The sequence below is a fragment of the Dendropsophus ebraccatus genome, chromosome 6, assembly GCF_027789765.1.
Source record: "Dendropsophus ebraccatus isolate aDenEbr1 chromosome 6, aDenEbr1.pat, whole genome shotgun sequence".
Classification (NCBI taxonomy): domain Eukaryota; kingdom Metazoa; phylum Chordata; class Amphibia; order Anura; family Hylidae; genus Dendropsophus; species Dendropsophus ebraccatus.
In genome coordinates, this window is record NC_091459.1 from 100562238 (window position 1) to 100589841 (window position 27604).

Consider the following 27604-nt stretch of genomic DNA (forward strand, 5'->3'; position numbering starts at 1 on the left):
TAGAAGTGTATTTTTGTCTTAAAGTGTTCTTGTCTGATTCCAAACATGAAGCATAATTCCAGCTGTACAATCTCAGGATATTTATTTAATTCTTGACATCCAGCTTCCCTTGTATTTTCAGGACGCATATTTTACAGGATTTTCAGAATATGGTCTTAAAGGGGTTCTAATGAGCAATAGATACAGTGTGGTAATTCCATGCAGGGCAATGGGAGGCTGCATGTTTAATGTGTTGTATATATTTTTCTATTTACTGTATATTATTTACATTACTGTTACAGTGTTTGGATTATTTTTTTTTTAATACACATAAACATGCAAAATGTTTTGCCTAATTTTTATTCGGTGTAACTGGTTCTGTATGAAATATATTGTTAATGGATAAACCAGAATTTTACTGGTGTATTCTATTTCAATCCAGGGTAGTGTTTTCTATGGGGGTTATTCAGGCTTAGAAATACATGTCTGCGTTCTTCCAGAAACAGCACCACCCCTGTCCTCAGGTTGGGTGTGGTTTTGCAGCTCAGATCCAGTGAAGTCAATGGAGCTGAATTGAAATTCCACATATAAACTGAGGACAGGGGTGGTGCTGTTTTTGCAAGAAAGTAGCTGTGTTAATTTTAATCCTGGAGAACCCCTTTAAATTCATTCGTCAAGGACCACCAAGAGGTTAAGAATTGAGGATATCCCATACACAGACAAATGCACTGACCATAATTATATTCTTAGGAAATCCTAAAAGCAGGGCATATTGTGGGTACTGGAGGACTGCACTCTAGGATATTTTACAATTGTTACCGATCTGACTTCTAGTAGCAACCAATTTAATGCTTGGATTAATTGTGTAGCAATGAAGGCAAATTACTGTGCATTAGTATCTCTTATGAGCTAACATACATTGTGGGTAGGGATCGGTCCCTGATTCTTACAGAATGGGTGGGATTTACTAACATTGTATATTCTTTAAACAGTGCAAACTCAAGTACACTGTGGGCCATGTTAAAAGATTGGACAAAGTCACAGGCAACCTTGATATTTATTGAAGCATGCATGCAATATTCTTGACACTGTCAGGGAAGCGTCCCTGTCACTGCTGCATGTACTGCATGTACCACCCCTGCTCCCCTAATGCATTGATCAGATGTCTACAGAAATTGCCCCCATTGCCCCATATCTATAGTTCACCTTAGGTACTGCTCTTTTATAACACCTCCTACTCACCTATATACAAGCTCTCCATCCATAGTACCCAAAATTTTAAAAATGCCCCCTTCTGTAGCCCATGCAGTATTATCAGCCCCCCTTCCAATCCCATATAGTAGTAAGCCCCCTCAACAGTGGCCCATATAGTAGTCATCTTCACTCAATAGTGCCCAATATAGTACTCAGCCCTCCTCAATAGTGCCCCATATAGCACTCAGTCCCCCCTCAACAGTGCCCCATATGGTAATCAGTCTCAATTGTGGGAACATAACCTAAATCTGTAAAATTATTAACAGAACAGTTTGAAGATATTATATAAATCATTTATGAATTGATGAAATTCTAAAAGTGAAATGTCCAGTCCCATATTGTGGACAGATAATGAAAAGGTGTGGTGTCTAGAGTCCTGACTCTGGAAACTATAGAGGTCCTGTTCTTAGTGACACAGTTAGCAGCATTATGTGTGGTTCACTTCATGACTTAAAGTGTTACTGTAATCTAAAATACCTCTAACATGTCACAGACAGGGGGCTGAGACCCCCACTGATTACTAGGAGAGGGGGAAGCACTCAGCACTTCTCTCCCCATCTGTTTCCTCGCTGCAGGAGACAGACTCCATACTACCTGCCTGCTATGGTAAGGGGGGGAAGGACGCTGATCTGAACACTTCTCCTTGTTTCTTCTACTGATTGAAGGGGGAGGTCTCAGAATCTCTATGACATGTCACATAGCTACAACATGTCGAAAGCTGTTTATTTTAATGACAGTAACACTTTAACATTTTGTGTGTGTGTGTGTGTGGGGGGGGGGGGTGTTAGCTACCAAGACCGTAGTTGTATGCTGACCTCCCTGGCCCCCATGTCTCGCTACAAATTTAAAGGAGAAGTCTACCAAAATTTTTTATTAAGGTATTGTATTGCCACCCATAAGCTTCACCTCCTAGATAACATGGTGATGTCGAGACCCGACTCCCAGAGCTGTGCGGCTGTGGCTGCTGGAGAGGATGTTGGCAGGGGGATGCTCAGTGTAAATTATGGTAAAACTGGGGTGCAGGAGGCCACACACCCTCTGTGCCTTGCCATAAATAGGATGTACATTGGCAAAAACCTTTTACACACTTAAAATATACTTGTAGATAACCTGGGGCTCTGAAAAACTGGTTTAAGTGTGTTTGATAGGGGGCAGAATGTTGTGAATGATCGTTTCTGTACCACCATGTAAGTAAAGGAAACAATAAATGCAATGCTTGGTTTTATTAGCAATTACAACGCCAACTATATTGCATGTAAAATATTTTATTACTGATGCTAGGAATCTAGCACGTGATTTGAATGTTAAATGCTATTTCTAACTGGACAGATCACATGGTACATAATTACTTAAAATATCCAGTATGGAGGAGCAGACATCCTTGTTAATGTCACAAACACTACAGAGGTAGATTAGCTTCTGTGCCTGAGCAACAAGAAATGATGGCGGCTTCACGCTGTCCCATTGCTTTTTAGATGGGAAAGTCAGACATTCATGACATTTATTCAGCAAGCTCAGGAACTTGATCTTCATGGCGAGCAGCATTAATTCATCTTCAGGTGATTCCTTCAGCAGATCGCCATCTCTTCCCTCCACCTTTCAATTAATGAAAATAGTAAAATGGTGAGGGAAGGCAATGGTAGGAATATAACCTATTAAACTGTGATAATGAGTTCATTATGTTATTTTTTGCTTCCACAGTAACAATGACTTACCTCAATTCAGTTGCGAGTAACCTATACAATTTGAGATGAGCGAACAACGAGCACGCTCAGGATTATCCAATCCAAACTCTCAGCATTTAATTACCGGTGGCTGCAGAAATTCAATGCAACCCTTAGGGTCCTATTAGACAAAGTGATTTTTTGTTTTCACCGAATAACCATAAATGATTGCAGAACGACCTGAAATCATTCGCCATACTATAGTCGTTCGTCACCATCACAATTATGATAGTATACTGTAATCTACACATGTGTGTAATTATGAACGAATGATGTGTAAATACAATGAGAGTAATGCAAACGATTAACAATGATTTTATGGTCAGCTCAAAAGATGCAATCAAGGACATATGAAGAATTTTTTATTATTTGTTTGATCGTTGCCTGCATACACGCAGAAAGATTATCGCTTAAATATAAACGATTTAACAATTTTTCGAGTGATAATCTTTCCATGTAATAAGGCTGCCTGGAAAACATGAATACGGCCATAGGCTATGGTCACACGTAGTATGAGAGTGGCCGTTCTGTGACCCAGCCGGTCTCAGAAAAGATCATCCCGGCAGGTACTGCAGTACGGGCTGGATGATCTTTAGCGCCACTGAGTTCTGATGCGGGCGCATCCGTGCACGCCTGCATCAGAACCCCTCCACAGCACACAATGGAGCGTGCAGCTGGAGCCGTATACTCCATTGTGTGAACTGACAGGATTTTCTGCGGCCACTATTCACTGAATAATGGGCGCAGAAAACTGACATGTAAGTTTTCTATGGCACCGCTAGGGATCCCCGCCGGAGTGTATACTTGGTGTATATACTCCGGCAGGGATTCCCTCAGCCTGCAGCACTATGTAAGTACCACAGAACTTATGTAGTGTAAACATAGCCATAGGGTGTATTCATGTTTTCCAGGACTCCCTAGGGCTGTATTCAACTCCCTCAGCCACCAGTAATCAAATAGCATGCTCGAGGTTCACTCATCTATATACAATACATATTGTACAGGAGTAGAAGAACAAAGCTGCTTTTTACCTGTTCCTGGTCTGTGTACGGTATAAAAGCTCAGTTTAAATAAAGTCTAGTTTCAATACCAGGCAGAGGCAGCCGTGGCCCTGTTTCTGAAAGAATACACTTATGTATTTTTTCATACGGCTGTTAAATGTATAGGCAATGTAAAAGCGTACCTGACATGGGTAAGACTCCCAAACTTCCATGTGCAGATACAGCTGCAGAAGTTCAGGGTGCTGCTGTCAGGGTGCAAGAGCACTATTCTTCTCAATAGGGCTTGTGCACAAAACTCAGATGCTTTAAACCTTACCACAGCAACACAAACTTCCGTTGACAGCTGCATGTGGAAGTTCAGGAGCCAGAACCATGACAGGTACATTTTAATGGACTGTAATAGAACTGTGGTTGTAGGATCTTCAGAGAAAGGATTAAACAGAATTACACATTGTACCTATATGACCCCTCTTCCTGCAACTTTGTAATTAATATTCTTTGTTTTAATTTTTTTAAAAACTTTAAAAGGGAACTATTAGCAAGTTAGAAGCATCTAACCTGCTGATATGTCCCTATTGCATGGGGCGGTGGGGATGAAGGTAATTTTTTTCCATCTTTATCTTCAATGTCATTTCCATGATATTGGAAATTTAATCTCCATGCTAATAAGTTTTTTTGGTGCACAGGGGTGGACTACCACCCCCAGTGCACCAATCAGCCCCCCCCCCCCCCCCCCCCGGCCAGTGCACTAGAACTCATGATCTCAGGTACTTTACAGGGTTGAAGCAAATTCTTTCTACCTTTTTACCTATCTATTGCAAAGACTTGACTACACCATATGAAACATTGAATCTCTAATGTACCTAAGAATTAAAGTTGTTCCGTGTATGTTCTAAAAATAGTTGAGTCCTATAGGTTTGCCCTATTATTAGAATATCCATCTTATGCAATGAGGCTCATGAACATACCTGTGACGTCAACTTTTTCCCTCCAACGCTGAATTTTGCTTGTTTCCCCATTGCTAAAAATGTGACATACATCCGGTCTTGTCCAAATATTCTGACGCCCACTTGATGATTCAAGGCTATAAAGATTGGTTTGAAGGGAGCACAAGGCTTGAGAATGTCAGGGCTCCTCCACTGCCATCGACGTACCCTCCTGCCACTGCTGTCCGAGTACTGTCCTCCCACAGGAGTCACATTTATCCTGGAAGGATCAAGATATAATAAGGCATTATATATAAGTGACAACTGATCAATGTTAACAGAACATAATGAGAGCACATCACAACAGCTTGTCACCACTGTCAGTCTCTTATGGTATTTTCCAATATTCTTGAAAATGAAAAGAAAATCACATAAGAAAAATTCCTTTTAACCATTGATGTGGAGTACAACAGACTTGGAGATTAATGTGAGACTAAAAGAAGTCACTTCAAGAATCTTAAACTTCCAGCGTGCTGCGCACTTGGGGCCAATGAAATGAAAACATTTCTAGAAAACAGTTTTCTTTTCTTCCTATTAAACCATGAGTTACAATTTCTTCTACCAGACGGTCACTGACAGTGTGAGGTATCATACAGTACATGCCAGCAGGGGTACCATGGTGACCACTCTGTCATCAATGATTTTTTAGCAGCAGAGACTGATGTAGGAACTAGAATCGATTACATGCAATATACTGAAATATACAGTCTGATATAAAACTCATATACTGTATATATCTTTCTGAAGACGTGAAAAGCATATTGAAGCATTGGGGTCTGCACTAGCATACTTTGTAATTTCTATGAAGCTAGGATTATGCACTTTGTTTCCAAAATCCTTATGAACTGTAAAGATAAACAAACTTTTCTCTTATTTATTGGGCACTGGTTGAGTACTTTATAAGTTATCTGACTTTCTAGTGCTGCATCCAACTTCTGCAGCCACCGGTAATCAAAAGGCGAATGATCGGGCTCAAGCAGGAAAAAAAATATCTCTAATGGTATCTGATCAATGAATTTTATGTATGTTAAACATGCTTTTGTATTATGTGTGAGTATTAACTCACTATAAGATCTGTTAAAATTACAGTGATCCCTCAACTTACAATGGCCTCAACATACAATATTTTCAACATACAATTTTCCTTTCTAGACCATCATAACTTGAGACCAGACTCAACATACAATACTATGGACAGTCAGGATCTGCGGCACATGTAAATACCTAGATAATCAACCAATTAAACTGGCCATTTTACAAGTAAAACCTCAGTATTACTGAAATGCATGCACTGGTTGGCTGTCTAGTAGTGATTCTCCAGAGTAAAGTGTAATACTACATGCCAGCTTGAGCTGCTCCTTTAGGCACCAGGTGAGGGCAGCTTCATTTTATTTTTCTGGGACCCTGTGTGATCTGTACAGGACCCTGAAAATGCTCCAGTCCTCTACTCAGAAAGAGGTACTGGAGTCTGTAAATCACTTTCTGACTGTTGTATGTAAGGACTGGTCTCAACATACAATATTTCCAACAATTAATATTGTATGTTGAGGGACCACTGTATTCAAACTTAAGGGATGGTCAAAATACAGTATGAATCGTGTAGGTTCTGTTATGTTTGGTCCCTGGAGGCAGTCTAATGGTTCTATTACACATAAAGGGTTATCTGCCAAATCAGGTAGATATCTCCCCATGTAATACAGAGAGTGATCAGCAGACAAGCGTGAAAACGTCTGGTTGCTGTCTTTAAACATTTTTAAAAAATAATCTGCCGTTGGCTGGACATCTCTCATCCTATGTAACAGGAGATGCATGGCCGACAGCTGATTACAGGAAATGTACAATGTTTCTGTTACTATTCTGTTACTATAAGGGTACTCCCGATATTTTTTTCTTCTAATAAATTCCTTTAATAAAGTTATATTATTTTGCAATATAACTTTTTTGAAATAAATGTATAGTTTTAAAGTAAAGATAATGAAGGGGATAATAATAGGTATTAAAGGTGAACTATCAGCAGGTTAGATGAATCTTATGTCCCTATTGCACAAGAGACAATGTGGAGGAAGGTCCATCTCCTACCTTCCTCCTCTGCACTGTTCTGGTGCAGTTAGTCCACGGTTCAGGGAGATGTTTAGGAGCTAAGTCCGCCCTAATAGTGCTGATCCGCCCCTGCTTCATTCATTATCATTAATCATTATCATTAATTATCATTAGTGGGGGCAGATCTGTGATATAGGAGCGGAGCCGTGCTCCTAACAGTCCCCCCCAGTGCTTTTAACGGTCTTACCTCAATATGCAGCACATGACTAACTGCACTGGAACGGTGCCGAGGAGGAAGGTAAGAGACATACCTTCCGCCTCTGTGTCTCCTGTGCAATAGGGACATATCTAACCTGCTGAAATTTCTCCTTTAATGTAATACTGGTGTCCTACCTTACATGCTAGGGGGTTGGTTGTCATGGTTATCTGGTTTCATGAATGGCTCCTGTGGCTGCCTGGAGCAAAAGGTTGTTCACATGCCTGGGAGATTGTGTTTGTAGGTTTTTGCATCTTTCCCATGGGGTCTACTTCACATAAAATGCAACTGTGTGCAGGATAAACTACTGCAGCTAGCGTGTGAATGGCAGAATCCTGAAGAGTCTCGTCAACCATGATCAAGAATGAGAGACTGATGTGTATTGGAACCCAGTAGACCAGGACAAGCCTATTGCTAAAGAAGGTGCCAGGAAATGCTTCAGTGGCTACACATAGTTAGCTGAGGACAAGAGGGCCCAATAACTGCAAAGGCCATGTAAGTGCTCCTGTTGCTGTCTTTACTGTGAGTCAGGGAGTAAGTGAAAGAGTTCAAGTGAAAGACAGAGGTGCTGTTTCAGTAACATCTTAAAGGATAACCCCATTAGGATGCTTCTGCAGTAAAGACAAAAACCTGTATCTCACTGTTATTCATCATAAAACCAATGGCTTGGGAAAAAATATATCTCCATGCCTCTAACCTGCACCTTCCACCTCCTTACTTCCATATGCATCAATCATTTGGACTAAAACAACACCCCATAGGGGGGAATTAATCAAGATTTACACGTCCGTTTTCTAATTTAAAAGTTGCAAATGTTTACGCCCCATTTATCTGAAAAAAATTATTATTTTTTTTTTTTTGCTGTACAAATAAGAGAGTTGTGTAAAAATTTGAAACTTTTTACCCTGCTTGTAAACATTTATAAATTCCTCCACACACCTACCGTAATATAAATTGTACAAATTCTGGGATTTCTCTTAGAAGCATAAAATACATATCATACATTTAATCAAGAACTGCAGCTAAATTTTTATTCTTTTTTTTTTTTTGTATAAGTCTGCCAGATACATACCTATGGACAATAATCCTTTCAATACCATGTTCTCGTAGACTTAAAAAGTCAGCAGAACCAGATCCAGTGACACCAAGAACTCTGTGTGTTACTGTATCTGCTTAAATGCAGATATAAGGGTAGTTTTCCTCACAGGTCTTATTTTTTTTAGACCTATGTCACACTTTTCTAAATCTATCTACTTATGTGTAATTTGCCATTGAAACCAGCAATGTAAATATTATTTCTGCCATTAGTAAGGGCACAATTCACAATTTTACTGTCAGCATTTAGGAAGGGGTTAAAGTAATAAGCCACAATAAAGCATGAGAACATTAAGGTGGCAGGGTAAATATTTTATTCGCTCTTGATAAGAGATGATATTACTAAGTGCATGCAGTATTGTAAATGCCCTTTTCCAAGTATGGATTGTTAATGTATCATCTGAATGACATTTCCCCTGGCAAGAAATTTACAATATGACCATAAGCACACAAAGACCTTATTTTTTGAGATATTATAAAACAAGGATATAGTTCTTATAAAACTATAGGTCCTTTTACTTCCATATTGCTAAAAATATATTCTGCTGCTTAGTTCTGCCTTATAAATGTGATTGATTATAATATGCCCTTGGGTTCACATAATGTTCTTATGCAAGCTTCCAATACAGTTCCTTTGCAAACATAGGGCAGACTTATATCTATAAGGAACATATCTATTCAAATTATATTAATTTATGTTTACCTAGGGAAAACAGCAAAATCTCACATCTGCACATAAAAATATTAATATTGTAAAATTCATGGAAAATAAAAGGATCCCAAGATATTTGTCCATATAACGGTATTGGCAGACTCACAGTTTATTTTAGCTATGTCCACTCATGGACAATCACTAGGGTGGCTGAGAACACCCAGGTGCTGTTCTATCCACTGCTTCTTATGTAAAGAAGATGAGGCAGAGACTGGATACTGCATAATATACATCCTGCTCTTCCTAAATCTAAGTATGTATATAGGCTATGTTTCCACTATATTTTTTCCTCTCCATTTTTAAATAGAATAAATGATGTCTGTCATTTCGTTGTTTGGCCACCAGTGCAATGCCAGCTGTTGGTACATTATTCTAGTTTAAGCGAACATATTTCCCTTTGGGTGTGATTTTAATTTAAAAGTCTATTGAATTTAATAGTAAAAACTGTAAAAGGACGGTGAATAAAGAAAAACTGTGTGTGATCGACTAAAAAATAACGTCTGGTGTTTGCAAAAGACGTCCAAAAATAATTGTCATGATCATTATTTTGACGTCCGCACAGACAACGTCCAGTATGTAACACACTTTGTGCATTGGACGTCCGTCATTCCATTGACTTCAATGCATTGCATTGAAGTCAATTGAATCGCGGCAAAAACGGATGTCTTTTTTAATAGAAAAAGTGGATGCCTTTTTTTCTTTTGAACATCGTGAAAACATAGCCTTATTCTGTAGAGAAACAACAACCAGAAACATACCTGAAAAGACAGAAGGTTTTAAGCAAGTCTACCTAAATTACCTAGAATTGATGCTGTTTTCAGGGTAAAGGATGGCCATACCAAATACTGATCTTACTTTGATTTCTCTCCCGTTCATTCACTTTGCATTTTATTAACTGGTAAAAATAAACAATTAAAACTTCTATTTTCGCAAGCTTATTATTCCCACAGCTGCCTAAAATATATGTTCAGTGGTACCTTGGATTACGAGCATAATTCGTTCCGGGACTGTGCTTGTAATCCAAATCACTCTTAAACCAAAGCAAATTTTCCCAAAAGAAATCACTGATAATCGGTCCCACGCCCCAAAAATAATGATTTCTTTTATTCTGAAGAACATGTAGAACAGATTAAACAAACATTTAGAAACAGCTGAATATATTATATTATAAGTCACTGTAAAGTATAGCAATCAGCATGTGCAGTATAATGTATAGTAAGAGCATAAACCTGGAAAAAACAGCAGCAGTTTGTAGATACAGGATGGAACTGCAGATCCCCATAATACAGTAGCGTAGTACAACAGGTTAGACTAGAGAAGCAGGGCTGCTGTCAGAAGTCTGTGTGGTCACATGACAGCAATGGGGAAGGAGTGTGTGTTCAGCATGGACCAATCAGGAAGTGAGAATCACAGAGCTGTGCAGGAGGACAGTGACAGAAAATTTATATACAGCACTTTGAATGGCTGAGTGTAAGTGCAGGCACATTATAGCGGCAGTATGAATAGTTGAGTGCAAGTGCAGGCACATTATAGCAGCAGTATGAATAGTTGAGTGTAAGTGCAGGCACATTATAGCAGCAGTGTGTATAGCTTATTGTGAGTGCAGGCAAGGGCTGACTGCAGGGAATAAGCAGGGCAGATGTAGGCACAGTATAGAAGCACTCTGTCCGGGGAGTGAGGGGTTACAGCTATAAAGAGATTACCTCCACAGTCCTGTCCCCTGATGCAGGTCCCAGCCGGAAGTGGATCTGCTATGATTTGGAAAGTGAGGGAGACTTCCTGGGTCAGAGTACAGTGCTGTAGACCACGCTATTGCAGGCCATGCACCTCCCCCACTCCCACTCCCATCCAGTACAGGGAGCTCTTAAACCAAAGCAATGCTTTAAACCAAGTTACAATTCTGAAAAACTCTGAGCTCCTCTTGCAAAATGCTCTCAATCCAAGTTACTCTTAAACCAAGGTACCACTATATATATATATATATATATATATATATATATATATATATACATGATTTTGTACTTAAGGAGAAAAATGCTTCCATGGGAGCTGGCTTTCACAGCCTCTTGCACCATGGTCCCTAACTGGCTACTCTAGGAAGGAAAAAGAAGTGTAAAAAGTAGAGCTAGAACGTGATCTCATTGGGTGTGAAGCGGTATTAGATTAGAACATATTACTTATAGTTACGATTTATTAAGCAAGAACTGTGCAGAAACCACCCTGTACTGCAGCACTGTGCAGCAGCAGTACGGCATGAGGAGCGGGTCTGTGATTACACAAGTGTTTGCTTGCCATAGCTGTAAGAAACAGACAGCATTTTATTAGTAATCAATGCAGAAATCCAAGTAAGTACACTTGCTTTTACATGCAACTGAAAGTTAGTCAATTTCTCTGCATCTATAAAATGTTATCCTATATTTATCCTGTACTGTTAACGTTGTAAAAAAAAAGAATGCCAGGAATAGGAGTTAGGCATGTTGTATAACTTACCCACTTTAGCTGTTTCCAGCTTCATGGCCTCCTCAGGCCATGGCAAACAAGCTGAAGGGGGTCAGGAACCTGTGATTTAGAGACAAGGGAATATCCCTTTAATCTCCTAAATAAATCTGCCTCAAGGAAGTTAAACTACGAACTCATGCTGTAAACGAGTATTGGGGCAATGAAAAAAGAAAGCACCTTTAGGGTACAAACACACACACCGTATACGCAGCGTATTTACTGCTGCTATACGCAGCAGATACGCAGCAGATTAGATCTAAATAACTGAACACAGCATCAAATCTGCACCATCAAATCTGCTGCGTATTTGCTGCGTATCTGCTGCATATACGGTGTGTGTGTTTGTACCCTTTAAAGCATACTTATTATTTCAGCAAGGCTGAAGAGAACTCCAAAGCAAATAGTTACTTTTCTATATGAATTTTATGTTACTAGAAGGATACTGGGCAGTAGTATAAGGCATAAGAGTCGATAACATTTAATGCTATGGTTTAGGTTAATAATTTTCATGAAGATATTATTTCATCAAATTCTAAAGTGTACATTCAGTCAGTGCTTTTATATTGAATTCATGTAGTGTGAATTTACATGCATATGGCTCTGGGGTGGCTGTCTTTCTAAGCAATCCATATACCAAGTCAGATATACAATATTTTATATATATTGAGTTATTCTTGCAGTTGAATGTTAGAAAACTTGGTTATGAATCTTTTCTAAAAATACAGCAAAATGATATTAGTATTAAGCAGAAATTCTGCAGATGACAGATGACTGACTGTTTTTATATGAGATACAAGATTACATTTCTGCAGCAGTGGGAGCAGTAAAAGCAGAGCAGGCTAATACTGGAGCAGGGTATCTCTAACCAGACAGTGTCAGATGAACAGTAGTCTCATGAGTCAGCTATACCTTATAATTCACCGCTCAATGTTCATCAGTGATCATACACGACCAGACAATGTAAGTCTCACTTCTGTCATTACTGTATGTGGCACGTGTTATGATCTAAACACTGTATATGTGCCGGGTGTCAAAGGTTATATTTAGGGACAAATGCCACTACTGACTGACGACACCTTTACATTTCCTCTGATGGTGCTTCAGTGCCTAGATATCATATATAACTTGCTGCCAGTATTGAAGGGAAACTATCAGCGGGTTAGAAGCATCTAACCTGCTGATATGTCCCTATATCGCACGGTAAGTTCCTTACCTTTATTCTCTGCATTGTTTCAGTTCTCTGCCTTGTTTCCGTGTACTTTGTAGTTTAATCCATATGCTAATAAGCCTTGTTGGTGCACTGCACAGATCCACTCAAGCCCTTCTAATGAATATTCATACGACACTGTGCAGTGACATCACTCCAGTGTGCATCACTGAAGAGCGCCAAATGAATATTCATTAAAGGGGTGGGCAGATAGGTGCACTGAGGGCAGTAGGCCCGCCTCCAGGGCACCCAACCACCTCATTAGCAAAAGGAATAATCTACAAAGTACACTGAAACGGCACAGGAATAACGGTACGATACTTACCTTAATTCTCAGCACCCTTGGGCTATAGGGACATATCAGCGGGTTAAATGCTTCTTCCAGCAATAGCATGGGTCTGAACTCCCAGACTAAGGGCCCTATTCCACCGGACGATAATCGTTTAGATTATCGTTAAATCGTTCGAATCTAAACGATAATCGTTCAGTTGAAATGCAGTTAACGATTAACGACCGAATGAGTAATCGTTGATCACTTTATAAGACCTGGACCTGGATTTTTATCGTTGCTCGTTCGCAAATCGTTCGCATTGAATAAGATGTCGGTCGTTTACAGTAGATACGAACGCAATAGCGAAGAAATAGCGAAGACAAAACAATCGCAAATACGATCATAAGTAACGATTATCATTCCATGGAAATGAGTGAAAGTTTTCAGGTCTTTCACAATAGCGGTCGTTTGAGATCGTTAATCGTTAACGATTATGCAAACGATAATCGTTCGGTGAAATAGGGCCCTAAGGCTCTTTTCACACCACATTTGGGGAATCAGTTAGCCGTTTGCATCGGAAAATCTCCATATCCATAAACCCCAATGACCCGACAGGGCCGGCAATGTGTCAGTTTGTTCAGATGTAAAAAGAATAATTCTGTAAAACATATACCACTCAGTATACATTTCTGTATGATGCATTTGATAAAGTGGCTTCTGTCATGTTTATACAGCAGAGGGATACACCGGGGAATCTTCCAACATATACCCCTGCCATATTCTACAAAAAATGTGGCGTGAAAAAACCTTATTCAGAGATAAACACCTGTGACATCCATTTGTATAGGCTTCTCGGGACATAACTGTTAGCTAAAAGAACATTGGCTGACAGCTATTGATATTTATGGCTTTTAGACGAAAGAATTTAGAGATAAACACACCTTTTAGACACAATAGGGGAAATTTACTAGAAACGTTTCATATGTTAGTCTTGAAGTGGTTTTCTGGCCAAAATACAGTGAATAGGAGTTTGCTGCAGTTAGACGTAGCCACCGCTAAAAGCCAAAGTGAATGGAGACAACTGCTTCTGACCCCATTCACTGTGCAGTGCACCTTACCCATCAGTGACTGATGAGCTCATCAGTCTCTTTTGCCAGAGACACCAGCATTACCCCGCAGTAGAAAAACATGGCCACTGGTCCTCGTGAGTGTTATTTAGGGCCCTATTCCACCGGACGATTATCATTCAGATTATCGTTAAATCGTTCAAATCTAAACATTAATTGTTCGTTTGCAGTTAACGACTAACAACCGAACGAGAAATCGTTGATAGTTTAATAAGACCTGGACCTATTTTTATTGTTGCTTGTTCGCAAATCGTTCGCATTGAATAAAAAGTCGTTCGCAGTAGTGACGAACGCAATAGCGACGACAAGACAACCGCAAGAACGATCATAAGTAACGATTATTTTTCCATGTTAATGGGTGAACGATTTCAGGTCTTTCGTAATAGCAGTTGTTTGGATCATTTATCATTAACGATTATGCGAACGATAATCGTCCCGTGGAATAGGGCCCTTAGACAGGCTTCTGTCTCTCACCCGATTTTTATACTGGTGTAAAACTTTACTAGTGCTTTGCGCTCAACTTGCAGCGTGGCTGGTCTACGGTTACTTGGTTGACTTCTAGTTCTCTTGGTACCCCTCCCCTATCCGCTTTCCCTGCCCGCCCTTGCCCTTCTCCTCTGTTGAGGGAAGGCTGTTCCCTCCCTCACCCCCTTCCTACAAATCCCAGCCTGATGTGTTATTTAACATGTATCACCTCTCACTGTTCATTAGCTGGTACTTGTATTGCATTTGTACATCTATACCATTTCATAGACTGATGATATGCAATATGTAGTAAAAGTGTTGCTTTTCTCTTTGTGAAAGATCAAAAAAATTCTCATTTGAAAAAAAAAAAAGAAAAGAAAAACAAGAGACAGCACAACTCTTGTCTCTAGTTAAGGTGTGGTTTGGAAATAAGCTCCATTCACTTCAAAGGAACTGAGTTGCAAAACCCCATCCAAACTGGAGGCAGGAGTGGTGGTGTCTCTGGAAGAAAGTGGCCATGTTTTTCTAATGCTGGATAACCCCTTTGTGCATTCTGACATCTCTACACAGGTGTAAAGGGAAAATTTAGCGTTTTTCATACCTTATTTCATATCATACGTCATGGTGTTTTTATCAACTGCAGATTGTATTAAGTGGGCGTGGCTTCACGGCATAAGCAACACTTGCCCCGCCCACAACAGCACGGTTAGCCCTGCCCCCTCTCCGGCCATTGGAACAGGCTGGGCCAAAGGTCTAGACCCCACCCCCTTTACGACGGCCAACCAATGGGCGTCAAGGGGTTGGGGCTAAGCGGTGCTAATGCCGCGAGGCCACGCCCACTTAATACAATCTGCAGTTGATAAAAGGACACTTTTTACTTGAACAAACACCATGATGTATGATATGAAATAAGGTATGAAAAACGCTAAATTTACCCTTTACACCTGTGTAGAGATGTCAGAATGCACGAAGGGGGTGACAGTGTCACTTTAAAGTAAAATCCCTTCTGTGTTAGATTCACTAGGTTAATTAAAAGGTGCACACCTGTTAATATTTCTGGCAAATATGTGGCTTTCTTGAGTGCCTGTAACTGACATCTTTGCCCTTTTTGCTACTAAACTGGCTCACTTTATGCCAAGTGCTACCCACTTGAAGAGTGTGGTGTAAAATCATAAATAATTGCAATTTTTTGTGCAAAACTGGGCTTGTGCAAGACATTTCACCTTTTGTACCAGGTGTAAAACTTTGATACATTTCCCCGAACTTTTCTATATTTATTTATTTAATGAATGAATGACCACTGGGGCTGAAAAGGTTAAAGTGTCACTGTCGTTAAAATTTTTATTGCAAAAATCATTAGTACAGGCGATTTTAACCCTTTCCCGCACGAGGACGTAACTGTACGTCCTCGTGCGGGTGCAGGCGTTCAGAGCGGGGCCGTGCGGCGACACCGCTCTGAACCGCGGCGGTCCCGGGTGCCTATTGTAGCCCAGGACCGCCGGTATTAGCAGGCACGGTCCGATCACCGTGCCCGCTAATACAGTAATCAGACGCAGCTGTCAAACATGACAGCTGCATCCCATTACCGGCTGCAGCACTTCCCTGGTGTCTAGTAGCGGAGATCACCCTGTCTGAGCGATCTCCCTGTCTGATGCCGGCCGGGGACTCGTCCAAGATGGCGCCGTCCGCGGCTCGGCACTCGTTTGTATTCGGCTGCAGCAGCCGAAAGCAAACGAGTGCCGATCTCATTGATCTTTGCTGTATATCTATACAGCAAAGATCTCAATGAGAGATCAAAGTATATATATCACCCCCCTTTTCCCAGGTTATAAATAAAAGTAAACAAATAAATAAATAAACATGTTTGCTATTGGCGCGTGCGTAATCGCCCAAACTATTAATTAATCACATTCCTGATCTCGCACGGTAAACGGCATCAGCGCAAAAAAATCCCAAAGTGCAAAATTGCGCATTTTTGGTCGCATCAAATCCAGAAAAAATGTAATAAAAAGCGATCAAAAAGTCGTATATGCGCAATCAAGGTATCGATAGAAAGTAAACATCATGGCGCAAAAAATGACACCTCATACAGCCCCATAGACTAAAGGATAAAAGCGCTATAAGCCTGGGAATAGAGCGATTTTAAGGAACGTATATTTGTTAACAATGGTTTGAATTTTTACAGGCCATCAGATACAATATAAGTTATACATGTTATATATCGTTTTAATCGTAACGACTTGAGGAACATGCATAACAAGTCAGTTTTACCCCAGGGCAAATGGCGTAAAAACACATTCCCCCCAAATAAAAGAAATGCGTTTTTTTTTTCAATTTCACCACACTTTGAATTTTTTTCTGGTTTCGTAGTATACTTTATGCAAAAATTCAGCCTGTCATTTCAAAGTACAATTAGTGACGCAAAAAATAAGGGCTCATGTGGGTCTGTAGGTGTAAAAATGCAAGTGCTATGGCCTTTTAAGCACAAGGAGGAAAAAACGAAAACGCAAAAACGAAAATTAGCCTGGTCCCGAAGGGGTTAAGAAACTTTGTAATTGGGTTTATTAGCCGAAAAATGAATTTTTATCATTAAAAAGCAGTTTGAAGCTCTCCCTCCTGTCTTTATGGTTTTCCTATGGAGAGAGAGAGTAAAAGCAGCAAAACAGGACAACAATGAGTTAATTTACATTCACATTGCGGGCTCTCTCCTCTGACAGTCACCACCGACTTCTCTGATCTCTAATTAAGGCTCTGAATAGCTCCCCTGCTGAGCAATCCTTTGTTCTCCGCTCTCAGTTGCCCGCTAATCTCGATACCTTCCCCCTCCCCTCTCCCCTCTTCATAGACCAGACAGATCCGACTGATGAAAAAACAGTCGAGATTTCCTGATTCTGAGGAGTGGATGACAGAAAGGAGAGGAGGGGGGACCTGGGAAAAGGCTTTTTACATGCAGATATTGGCATATTTGGCTAATAAACCCAATTACAAAGTTTCTTAAAATCGCCTGGACTATTGATTTCTGCAAAAAAAATTTTAACGACACTTTAAAGTATAACCATGTAAATGTCTTTTATGATCATTAGAACACTGAAGAGAATTTCCACTTGTAAATGCATATGCTGTATGTATAAGTATATATGTACTTTTTATTATTGCTTATGTCTTGTTCACTTCCAAGAAACAGTATTTTAATGATCATCTACAACATAACACAATCTGTCTGCCAGGGGAGCTATGTTAACACTCGCTCTAGGCTTTGGAAGGCTGCCAGCTCGGATAATATTAGCAGCACTGGAAGAGTGCAAATGCTGTGAATGTGCTGATCTGCAACAGTCAGCAGGGAGCTGGCTCCTATCAATATCTGGGCATTTTAGCATTACCCACAAGCCTAATGACTTTGATCACAGCATGCCTTATTGAACCAAAAGGAATCAGAAAGCCCATCGGATAGTACTGGGCCATAATAGATAAAATGTACATGTGGACTATGGAAGCCAGAAGAAGAGTTAATGCATCATACCACACATTTCTGTTTGAGTGGTAGCAAGTCGCTTTTCCAGAAGATCCAAACACTGCTAGGATGTCAGCGGCGTCCTCTTTATCTTCTTGGACAATGCAGATTGATTCTTGGATTTTACGTGGGATAACAATAATAGCCAGGTTACCAGAAGGATAGCTGCAAGATGAAACCAATAACCAATAATCTTATCAATACTCGTTATACACGTAACAGACAGTGGTCCCTAAAATATTCTACACCGCCTTTTGTCTGGCTGCAAAGAAGTCTCTGCTATTTCCCTTCCTATAGCATGTGTATTAGTAAAGAGTAGAGTATTATATACATAGAGAGTACTATATTTGTACAGATAAAGTCAGGAGTTTCCATACACCTTAAAGAGGACCTGTCACCCCCCGCGCCGGGGTGACAGGCTCCCGACCCCCAGATAGATCCCCTTATACTTACCTCATGTCGCTGAGTCCCGCTGCCGGAGCTGGTCCCGGGACGGAGATATCCCAGTGAGAAGCCGGCGCGCGCGCTGTGGAGATGAGTCCAGCGTCCATAGAGAATGAATGGAGCCGGACTCATCTCTGCTGCGCGCGCACGGCTCCATTCATTCTGTATGGACGCCAGACCTCTCTCCACAGCGCGCGCGCGCCGACTTCTCACCGGGATATCTCCGTCCCGGGACCGGCTCCGGCAGCGGGACTCAGCGACATGAGGTAAGTATAAGGGGATCTATCTGGGGGTCGGGAGCCTGTCACCCCGGTGCGGGGGGTGACAGGTCTCCTTTAAGGCCATGTTCACAAGCTGTATGAACATTGGCCGTTGTTTGACATGGCCGCTGTTTGCAGTGTCAACAGATGCACATTTGGGTGTTCCCGCATGCCAATTAGCCGTAGAGCACAATGTAAAGTATGGCAGGGAGCTGCACATTACATTGTGTGCACAGGCTATCTTGTATGGCCGCTGTTCACTAAATAGTGGCCGCACAAAATAGAAATTTCAGTATTTCTGTATGGCAGCAGAGAACAACAGCCACAGTGTATACAGAATATATACAATTCGGCCGTTGTTTAATACACCAATTCAAATGGCCACTGTCAATAAACAACAGCTGTTGTTGCAACCTGCAACAGAACCATACAAGTCAGTGAAAAAATATTAATAACACTGGTGTGCTAGTGTCCATTATGAGACAGAATATACAGTTTATAAAATTTAAAGAATATAAAATTTAGAGTACAAAACTTACAAAATCTGTGCCGTTCCATCTGGAAAAATTGTGAGGAATTTCCTTCCTGTCCTGTAGTATTTTTCGACAAGTCTCTCCGGCATCATCTGAAATAAAGCATGAAACAGTCTCCATATAATTTATTAATTTGCAATTTATGTAAGGCCACCATATTCTGCAGCTCTCTACAGAGACATACATCACTCATATCAGCTGCCATACCCACTGGGGCTCATAATCTAAATACCAAATTAAACTTCCAGTATGTTTTTGGTCTCTGGAGTGTAAGGAAACCAGGCAAGCACAGCGAACATACAACTCCATGCAGATGATGCCCTTGGTGGGATCTGAACCCAAAACACCTGTGCTGCAAAATAAGAGTGGCCTTATGGTAACATTACTGCACATTGCATTCATATACACTGGCACAATTGCTTTACTATTAAGAAAGAACCGGAAATGATAACTAGAATGTGAGCTAAATGTTCACGAGTCCCAAAGCAAACGTTGGCTTGGGCTCTATACCCATCTAAGGTTTTGACTGCTAAACAGGCCAGATTGAAAGAAGGGTAATAGACTTACATGAAATAAACTACCATAGGTGGTCCAAATGACCCTTTAGTTTACCCTTCAATTGTATATAAACACATTATTAGTTAAAAACATCAGTCAGAGTCCTACGTGTAAAATAAGGATCTGCTACTCTTAATGCCAATCTTGCCTTGGCCATAGCTACAAATGGTAGAACCAATTTATATAATACAATTATAAAAAAGAATGTAAAGTTAATTAGAGTTAAAATTGGTAAAAATTATTTATTTTTTAACCTTGTTGGCGAACAGCATAGACAGATACCAAATTGAGAGGAAGGGGTAAACAAACACTTCTGATCTCCTCTGATTTTGTTATTGCAGCCTCTTGTTTTCTGACCTTACTGCTCTGACCACTAACCTGTGTGACACCTCTGCTCCTGTCAGTGCTACTGCACATACCTTCATGTATTGCAAAGCACTGGAGCTAAATTTTAGCAGGTCAAGCATAAACAGTAAACCTTAAAGGGTAACTATAAAGTTTTGCGGACGGCAGGATACACTGTGAAAAAACCTGCTGCACTGCTCCTGCTGCGCTCCCGATTTCTTACACTAGTGCAATCAATGCAATTAGAAGCACTGCTGGAAAAAATCTATACCTGCCACGTGCCTGCATTGCATTAGGAGCGTGGCAGGAGCGCTGCAGCAGGTTTCTTCACATCATATCCTGCTGCCTGCAAAACTTTATACTTACCCTTTAAAGAGGTGAGGGGGGCCTAGGATTTATAGGCTTGGTCCTAGCGGCATCCCTGCAACCCATATAGCCATCCCACTGTTAGCCTAACATTCCCTTGTCTATCAGTGATGAACCTCTCCCATAAAAAGTGCAAGAATGGTATGGTTAGTGGCATCAGATGTTAAAACTGGTCAAACCCAATGGGGAAGATTTATAAAAGGGTGTAAATACACACCTGGTGTAAACTGCCCACCGGAACCAATCACAGCTCCTCTTATATTCTACCAGAGCTGAAAGCTGAGCTGTGATTGGTAGCTGTGGGCAGTTTACACCAGGTGTATATTTACACCCTTTCATAAATCTCCCCCAATGCGTCAGGGTTATATATAACAGCCAATCCAATTTTTGCATTTATTTTACTAGAGTTGATTAAAAAGCTAAAAGCAGTGATCTGACTGAATACTATGGGAATCACCAGTTTTTGTACATGAAGCACTAGTTGAGAAGATCTACAGTAGTCACTGCTGCCAGTTGCTACCTAAGCAGCCACCCTTTGTGCTTTGAATTTGCACACAAACTTTATTCCAGAGTCAAAAAATTGCATTTACAGCTTTGTTAACATCTGCGCTGGAGATTTTGTTGCAGATTCCATCAAAAGGTCCAAGCTCCATTATGGAAATCTGATAACCTCTTTAAAGAAATAGGGTCCATCGAGTGCCATTGTTGTCCAGCAGGTAAGGACTCCACCACTGCCATTTTTTTTGCTGTTTTACTCCCATGAAGGGGATGAATGATTTAATAGACATGGTGGTGTATACTGTAACTTTGTTTGTTCTAAGAACAAATATAATAAGAAAAAGTTAAAAGTACACACAGCAGTAAGTAGGGTTCATATTAGCATTAGTACCACAAAAGCCTACAGGGTCCTAGCAGTGAAGCAAATGTGGGCTGCATATCTCACAACAAATCACTATGTCCAGCTAATGTGCCTCATTCTATTATACTTTGAATATATAGGAAAAAGTCTGGGAGATTTTCTAAACACAAGGAAAGGTTTACACTACTATCTGTGGGATTACAGAAAATGAGAGAGAGATCCCGAGTATATTATGCTGGGGAATTCTGTGTAAATCATTTCCTTTATTTTTTAACTGTTTCATGTTAAGTGTAAAGTATGACCAGTTCTTTATTCACAGCTGCTTTCATAAGTCTCCTAGCTACCACTGGAAATAAAACTGCTTTGTCCTATGTGACATGTAAGGTAGTAAAATGGTGGGAGGCACTACGTGGTTTTGCAATGCTTTTACCGTGAATTGGCCACTTTTGTCATGAATGCCTTTACAAGTCATTCTCTATCTCAACACCTACATTATAGCAGCCAAGCTTAGATTTACATATGTTCTCTTTCCAAAGAAAACTGCAGTAGAAAAATTCCCTAGTGTGACTGTACACAAAAATGTATCATTTCCTGCACCAGCGCAAGTGGCAAAATCGAGCGTTTTGCACAGTTTTTTGTCCGAATACGGAGCTTGCACAAAAAAATTGGCTTAAATATGCCACTCTTTATTAGCACAGGGCATCATACATTCCCACAAGTAATTTTTCAGTTAAGTTTGAGTCGAGGAGATTTACCAAAACTGGTAAACACTATGGGGTTTATTTATCAAACTTGTACCCAGCGTACTTTGTAAAAAAAGGCAGAGATTTTCCTGAAGTCTAACCTACTCCCCTGATGGGTAAGCCCCCTCCCACACCTGATTTATCATGATTTCCTCCAGAGCTGGTGTAGATTTCTGCAAATGCCATGTGGCATCCCCAGATGCGCCTCTAAGTAAACGCAGCATGGAGATGGGGCTTTATGTAAGACTGGCGTAGGGGTTTGTCAGTCTTAATAAATTCACTCCTTTGCGTTTATAACACGATTGCACAAATAATTTTTACCACAATTTCAGTCATTGAAAGCAAAAACTGCGGTGGTACTGTGGTGTGGGTACTAAATGAGTGACTACAGCCACTACAAGGGTGGCTTCACGTGTACTGGATTCGCAGGGTATTTCACGCTACGAGTTAGCAGCGAAATTTTTTTTCATTCAGCCGGTCCTTTAACCCACAGCATATCTGCTCTGTGCCGTGGCTGCAGCAAATCAGTGCACGACCCCACCAGAGTCACTGATTGGCTGAGTGGGACTGACAGGAACTGGGAGCCTCACATGCAGCCGGGGCGCTGACCAGGTAATCTATGCTGTAGGAGGGGGCGGTGGGGTGGGGGCCTTAAAGGGGGCAGCGTTACATACCCGCAGCAGAATGAAAATTCCGCTGCGGGGATGTAACCCCATTGAAAATCACAGTAGCAGGATTTGCAGCGGATTTTGCTGCAGACTCGCGGCAAATCTGTTACGTGTGAATCTACCCTTAAGGTTCTAATACATGTCACAATAACCTGTCAGCAAAGCGCTTGCTTCCGTCTCGTTCTCCCCTCGCTGCCTGTGCTATTACATGCACAGACAGCAAGTGGAGAGCAGCGGGAGGGGCCGCCCGAACAATCCTTAGATCATTTGGGCCACCCATTGAAGTCAGTGGTGGTCTGCTGTTGCCGCTCATATTACACGGAGCAATGCACAGCAGACCATCTGTGCACATGTCGTGCTCTTTCAACATGCGCTTATTACACTAAACGATTATCGGCCTGAGCGGCCGGTAATCAGCCTAGTAAGGCAGATAATCATAAAGAGTAATAGGGCCTTTAGGCTTGATATATGTGATGGATTCTTGCATGGATTATCTTCTTTCTTAGAGTTGTCCAGCTTCTGCTTAGTATATTAGGGTAAAAACATAGAATGCATTTGCACTGCAGTTGTAACTGTGTACAGTTGGCCATAGACACTACATTTTGGTGTCAACCAGTGTGTTTAATAAAGCTTGTCAGCTTTTGCTATTTAACCATTAAGATGTTACTGCTAAAGATGTCAAGTATTTAAAAAATCCCTCTACCTAGATGTAAAGTGGTCTACTTTTGTTGTGCTAAGATATGACAGTAAGTCGTTCAGGTGTATTCAGTGCAGTAGAGCTATAACATAAGGTTATGTCTTAGGGCAAGGTAATCATAACTCTGTGTACACAATGATATGAGACGGGGCTTTCAAATGTGCTGCTTTTCCAAGCATGATTGCCTTATGACATTTTCTAATAATACATGTTTATAAAGGGGTTCTCAAGGGGTCATGTAAATAATGTCTAGAGGGCAGAGTATTGAAAATGTTCAAACTAAGTGAAAGGTCAAAATCACGCCAACCTGCAGTGGCCAATGTCCGCACAATTCTGCCCACGCTACTGCCAGTCAAATCATGTTGCTATCGGTCTCCACGTGGGAGCTGTACCCTAAGGGCCCATGAACATAGCTGTATTCCGCCTTCATACAATCAACTATCTGGCCTTTACTGGAGTTCTGTATTTCTCTGATTTCATCAGAAGGCATACAGGATTTCAACAGAAAAGAATTCAACAGAAAAAATAGCATGGTCCATAGGATTCCATATACGCAGAGCAATGTTTATAGGACAGAACGTCTCTTTATGAAAAACATTCAGCTGTGTCCATGTAGTAGCACGGGTCTTTTTTCACTGGCATGCTGACAAGGAACACATACATAGACATCTATATAGGTACCTCTCTATAGTCATGGTTAATTGTTTGTATATTTTGTATTTTAAATTACAGGTATGCATTTAGTGGCCTTACCAAACGGCTATACCGGGATGGGGAAACCTGCAGCTGTTGCAAAATAAGAATTCCCATCATGCCTGGATATGATGGGAAATGTAGTTTTGCAACAGCTGAAGGGCCACAGGTTCTCCATCCCTAATACAATGTGTCTGTATACATTATCTTTAAAGAAATACAAATCCTAATAACTACATGTATAATTGGCTTCATTTTGTAGACTCACTTGGAAGATGATACCTGCAGGGCAGATTATCCTAATGTGATTGTATGAGACACATACGTATGTGCTTTATCGACTGAATACTTCCTTTGAGAAAAGAATAATTTCTTGTCTATACTGTGTGTACAGAATAACAACTGGACTATTCCCTCATAACTCAGGTGACTCAGGAAAAATATATCAGAGCTATTTAGGATGTTGGACAGTCAGAGATAACATTGCTGTCTTGCTCTACAGTGGGTGGAATTAACTGGTATTCTTTGTGTGGTGTGTATTTTACTAATACTTTTTAACCTGTTGCCTGGTCACATTTTCCTCCGCGAGAATTCCGTAGTGTGAACCCACCCTTTGAGTGGAACAGTCTATGGGCTCTATTACACCAACAGATATCTGACAAATTATTTGACAAAAGACAGATTTGGTTGTTTACAAACAAACAACTAAATGAGGGGAAACTAGCTGAATTACATGTACTGGCTGCATAATGAATAACAAAAAAAATCTGTAAGGCTTTTCTAAATAACAGACTTTTATCTTACTGTATTGTATGCAATTTGTAATCTTATTTTTGCTATTTTAAATAAAATTAGAATAAACATAAAAACAGACCTTAAAGGAGAAGTCCAGCAAAAATATTGTATTGCCCCCAAAAAGTTATACAAATCAATAATATACACTTATTACGGGAAATGCATATAAAGTGCTTTTTTCCCTGCACTTACTACTGCATCAAGGCTTCACTTCCTGGATAAAATTGTGATGTCACGACCCGACTCCCAGAGCTGTGCGGGCTGTGGCTGCTGGAGAGGAAGATGGCAGGGGGACACTGAGGGTCATAGGGCACTGGAGGGACACTGAGCATCCCCCTGCCATCATCCTCTCCAGCAGGAAGTGAAGCCTTGATGTAGTAGTAAGTGCAGGGAAAAAGTACTTTATGTGCATTTCCGGTAATAAGTGTATATTGGTGATTTGTATAACTTTTGGGGGGCAATACAATACTTTAAAATTTTCGCCAGACTTCTCCTTTAAATGTTACAAGTAATGGACAAAAACTGAAAGGACAAACATTACCATATCACTAGTGAAATCATACAGGACTGGCTCTTGATCAGACAATTCTTCACCATCTTCATTGTCTGGAGGAATTGTCCAGCTGTCTGTGGCAGGAGGGGCACTGGAGAGCTGGTAGGAAATGGTTTTCATTGGCCTTCCATCTGCCATGTAAAGGAAAAAAGTAGTAAGCATAGCTGTATTTATTGTTTGATAACATTTGGACACATACCTTCGCCTGTCTGCAATGGCACTGGCCCCTTTATTCAAGATAGGGAATCTGTGACACAAATGGCTATTATAGCTCGCCGATATTTTTTGTGGCATGGATCCAGACCTGCACACACGTCCATACTTACAGGTGTGTTTATGGGGCCATCGATATTAATCCACAAATGTAACAGACAGATTTAACAACTGTGTAAAAGGGGTGTTAATGGCCCTCTACTGCCAATTATGTAACATTGCTGAAGTAGACAGGCCTCAGGTCTTCAGACAGGTTACTTCTTTTGACCTCTTTGAAGACAGGATAAGATAGAGCAGAGACTGAGTAGCATATATAGTTTTACATTAACTGATACTCTATTGTAGTGTAAAAGCTGTGTAACTGCTCCCTGGACTCACCAAGTACAGTGACTGACAGCTTTCTCTCCATGAATACAAGGAATTATACAGTATATATTTAATCATCAGAAGAACATACAAACGCCGTGCCATTGCTGACCAGGGTGAGATTTTACCCCAGGCTTCTATGTGCAGAGGTTTTCTCTGACTCCTATTTTTTATGAGATATGGTAGTATAGGAGACATGACAGATCTGTGTTCACTGGTTTACCATACAATGAAACTTGCCTGCTCCTTAGCACATAAAGCATATTTTATTGTGCTGGTCACTATTTCTTTAGACATATAGTAGTCTATTAGAAGACCAATGGCTTCCATAAGTGGAGGATACATTTTGTTAATAGAATTAGAAGTTACCAGGAGCCCTTAGCAGATTGCCAGTAGACGTAAAAGAAGTTAATGGAATTAGGACATTACATGAGGTTATTGCTGATAATGCAATTCCCTAATATAATGTTAATAGTCGCTCCAAGGGTCTCTTAAACTACTTAAGCCAACAATGGTAACTTAGTTACCATAGTTTACCACTAATTTCCATAAATTGGTTTATGACATATTTTCTGTTTATATGGTGACTGTATATCCTACAGCACAATACTGTATATCTCCAATAAAAAGCTATTATAAACAGTAAGAGCTGTTGTGCCCAGTAACTAGCCACTTCCAAAGATTATAGAGAAGGCATGCAGCGATAACTGCGCTGAACAGGCTGATCACAGTATACGCATTGAAAAATGAGCTGAGGAGCTTATTGTATTATGCACTTGCACAATAAAATGAATATAAAGCAATTTAGTGCATTCTGGCACTAATAAAGTTCTGACTCATTTACTCATATCAGCCATCCAAACAAAAGAAATATTGCAAACTACAGTCCATTATACCCTGACCCTTCTTGTAATGGTAACGTAATCCTGAGGATAAAGCTTTTTTATAGTCTGGAACAGAGGTAGCGTGTAAATAGGGCTACAGCTGGGCATACACTGCTGGACACTTTGGATTAAAACACATCTAATTTTAGACCTGAACAGGGAAACGTGTCACTATATCAACAGTGTCTTATGAGAGGGTTAGACATTACTGACCTGTTATCTTAATTTGTGAAATAGGGGAAAAAAAATAAAATCAAAATATGTCAGATAGATATAGATAGATAAATACCAGATATATGAAAGAGATCAGCAATAGATAGATAAATAGATAGATCAATCTCAGATAATTGAAAGATAGATAGATAAATAAATAAATAACAGATACATAGATATGAGAGAGATAGATAGATAGATGATCGATCACAGATGATTAAAAGATAGATAGATAGATAGATAGATAGATAGATAGATAGATAGATAGATAGATAGATAGATAGATA

At 40.3% G+C, this 27604-nt stretch overlaps 1 protein-coding gene across 1 annotated transcript in view; it reads right to left on the reverse strand.

The window, feature by feature from the left end:
- Window positions 1-2486: 2486 nt before the first annotated feature.
- ERICH6 (glutamate rich 6) overlaps window positions 2487-27604 on the reverse strand; it is a 37180-nt gene continuing 12062 nt past the window's right edge. The window contains exons 8-12 of the mRNA XM_069973892.1: window positions 25630-25772; window positions 19371-19456; window positions 18137-18292; window positions 4927-5164; window positions 2487-2829 (exon numbers count right to left, since the gene is read on the reverse strand). Coding sequence (XP_069829993.1) covers window positions 2551-2829; window positions 4927-5164; window positions 18137-18292; window positions 19371-19456; window positions 25630-25772 — 902 coding nt within the window. The 3' untranslated portion in view covers window positions 2487-2550. The remainder of the gene's footprint in view (window positions 2830-4926; window positions 5165-18136; window positions 18293-19370; window positions 19457-25629; window positions 25773-27604) is intronic.